This window comes from Cyprinodon variegatus, unplaced genomic scaffold (genome assembly GCF_000732505.1).
Source record: "Cyprinodon variegatus isolate N-32 unplaced genomic scaffold, C_variegatus-1.0 Scaffold1345, whole genome shotgun sequence".
NCBI classification, from domain to species: Eukaryota; Metazoa; Chordata; class Actinopteri; order Cyprinodontiformes; family Cyprinodontidae; genus Cyprinodon; species Cyprinodon variegatus.
Window position 1 is genome coordinate 46,064 of NW_015151798.1, and position 2,078 is coordinate 48,141.

The 2,078-nt window shown below is 35.1% G+C and overlaps 1 protein-coding gene across 1 annotated transcript in view; it reads left to right on the forward strand.

The window, feature by feature from the left end:
* The window catches only part of LOC107102934 (synaptic vesicle glycoprotein 2A-like), a 38,108-nt gene that overhangs the window by 32,484 nt on the left and 3,546 nt on the right, over positions 1-2,078 (forward strand). The window contains exon 11 of the mRNA XM_015402401.1: positions 1,581-1,740. Coding sequence (XP_015257887.1) covers positions 1,581-1,740 — 160 coding nt within the window. The remainder of the gene's footprint in view (positions 1-1,580; positions 1,741-2,078) is intronic.

Genomic DNA, 2,078 nt, shown 5'->3' on the forward strand with positions numbered 1-2,078 from the left:
AAGTTTTTAAGTGAGTAAAAAAGAAGTTTTTGAGGAAGAAGAAGAAGTAGTATTTTTTTTTTTTGACTTCAGAAACTCAGAAGCTGATCAAATATCGGGTTAAATATCGGTGGGGTGGCCGATGTCCGATATTCAGTTTTAAGGCCGATACCGATAGGGGGCCGATTATATCGTGCATCCCTAATTGAAAAACAAGTGTATTAAGACCAAAATGCTGAATTCAAGTTTATTACACTTGTATAGATTTTCCTTTTTTGCAGTGCAGAAAGAATGAATCTGCTCACTCACCTCATCTCAACCCAAAAAAAAACATAAATATGATAAATATCCTGTATTATAGATACTCATTGGAGGAGTGAATATTTCACAGCCAAATAAAAAGGAATAAAAAGAAAAATCCTTTTTTTCCACGATGGGAAAATTATGGCTCAACAGAATCAAAGCGTCGGTCATTATTGCACTGCAAAAAATTGAAATCTAAGCAAGTTTATTTTTCTTTAAAAAAGAGCATTTCTTTCTTGAATTAAGCAGTTAAGTGATACACTTTGCCAATGGAATAAGGCAATTCACATCTAAAATAAGAAAAAACAATTGCGTTGTCTTATTCCAAGTGGATATTATCTAATTATCTTATTTTAAGTAAAAATACTAATTCCATTGGCAAATCGTATTATTTACACTGGAAAAAAAACGAAATCTAGATAAGTCATTTTTTCTTAAAATAAGTGCATTATTTCTTGGATTGAGGAGATAAAAGAGACATTTTTTCAATGGAACAAGACAATTTACAATTAAAATAAGAAAACACAATGATAATTGTCCTTTTTCAAGTGCATTTTATCTAAATATCTCATTTTAAGTGTAAAAATACTCATTCTATTGGCAAACTATCTCATTTACCAACTCAAATTAAGGGTAAATATGCTTAATTTAAGACCTTTTTACTTATTTCTAGATCGTTTTTCCAGTGTACTTGCTTGAATTATGCTAAATACACTAATTTTAAGACATTTTTACTCTTTTCCAGATCGTTTTTGCAGTGTGTAAAAGGGTCACAGAAGTATAGAAAATAAAAAGAGATCTAAGTGAAAAAAAAATCCAAAATACAGTGCAGTTGGAAGAAAATAATTTTGAATATAAATAATGTGCAGTCACAAAAAATGATAAAGAACGAAAAATTGGTTATTTCCACAGTAATTGGGTAAAAGAAAGAGCAGCAATACCCTCATTTGAAAAAAATGAAAGCAGGATGTTATTTAAAGTGAGTAAAAAAGGAACTATGCAGAAATCAGCATGGGTGTAAACACCTTTTCAGCTTGTTGGGAGCATTGATGGATATTAAGTCTTACAGCTGCCGGAGGAAGGATCCCTTCCAAATGATTTTATTACCCACAACAGAGTGAATACCGTTAAGAGCTGCATTTAGAAATTTGTTTAGTAGGATAAAAAGAGGAACTAAATAGGAAACAGTTCTTAATAAAACCTAAAAATATTTTCATTAGCAGAGCAACACTCCTTCCTACAAACACTTGTCTAGAGTAATCACACCACGTCTCTCTGTTTGGCTCCTCTCTTCACAGCCGGCTCCAGCGTCATCTCTTGCGTCAGCTGTTTCTTCCTGTCTTTCGGCAACAGCGAGTCAGCCATGATCGCTCTGTACTGCCTGTTTGGTGGGATCAGCATTGCCTCCTGGAACTCCCTGGACGTGCTGACCGTTGAGCTCTACCCGTCTCATAAGAGGTGGGTGATTTAGACACGCTCTGAATTCCTTTTGACGCCCTGAAGACAGCATCGCTGCTGTGGATCATGTGTTAAATTACGTCAGAGGAGTTGCCCTTCCGTGATTGGTTGGTTTTCAGGGATGGATGACGTTGTCGGGTGTAATCATTGCTGCTGTTTGGGCTTGACAGCTAATTTTGCCACCATGCCCTAACCCTTTCAGAAAGTAAATTCATTGATGTCTACAAACAGGGGAATTTATTGAAGAAAACAAAATGAAAGACTGATATTTCTCTCCAGGAGGGACTCACAACCAAAAAAGGAGGGACCAGATGGAGATACTATGATGAGAAAAAAAT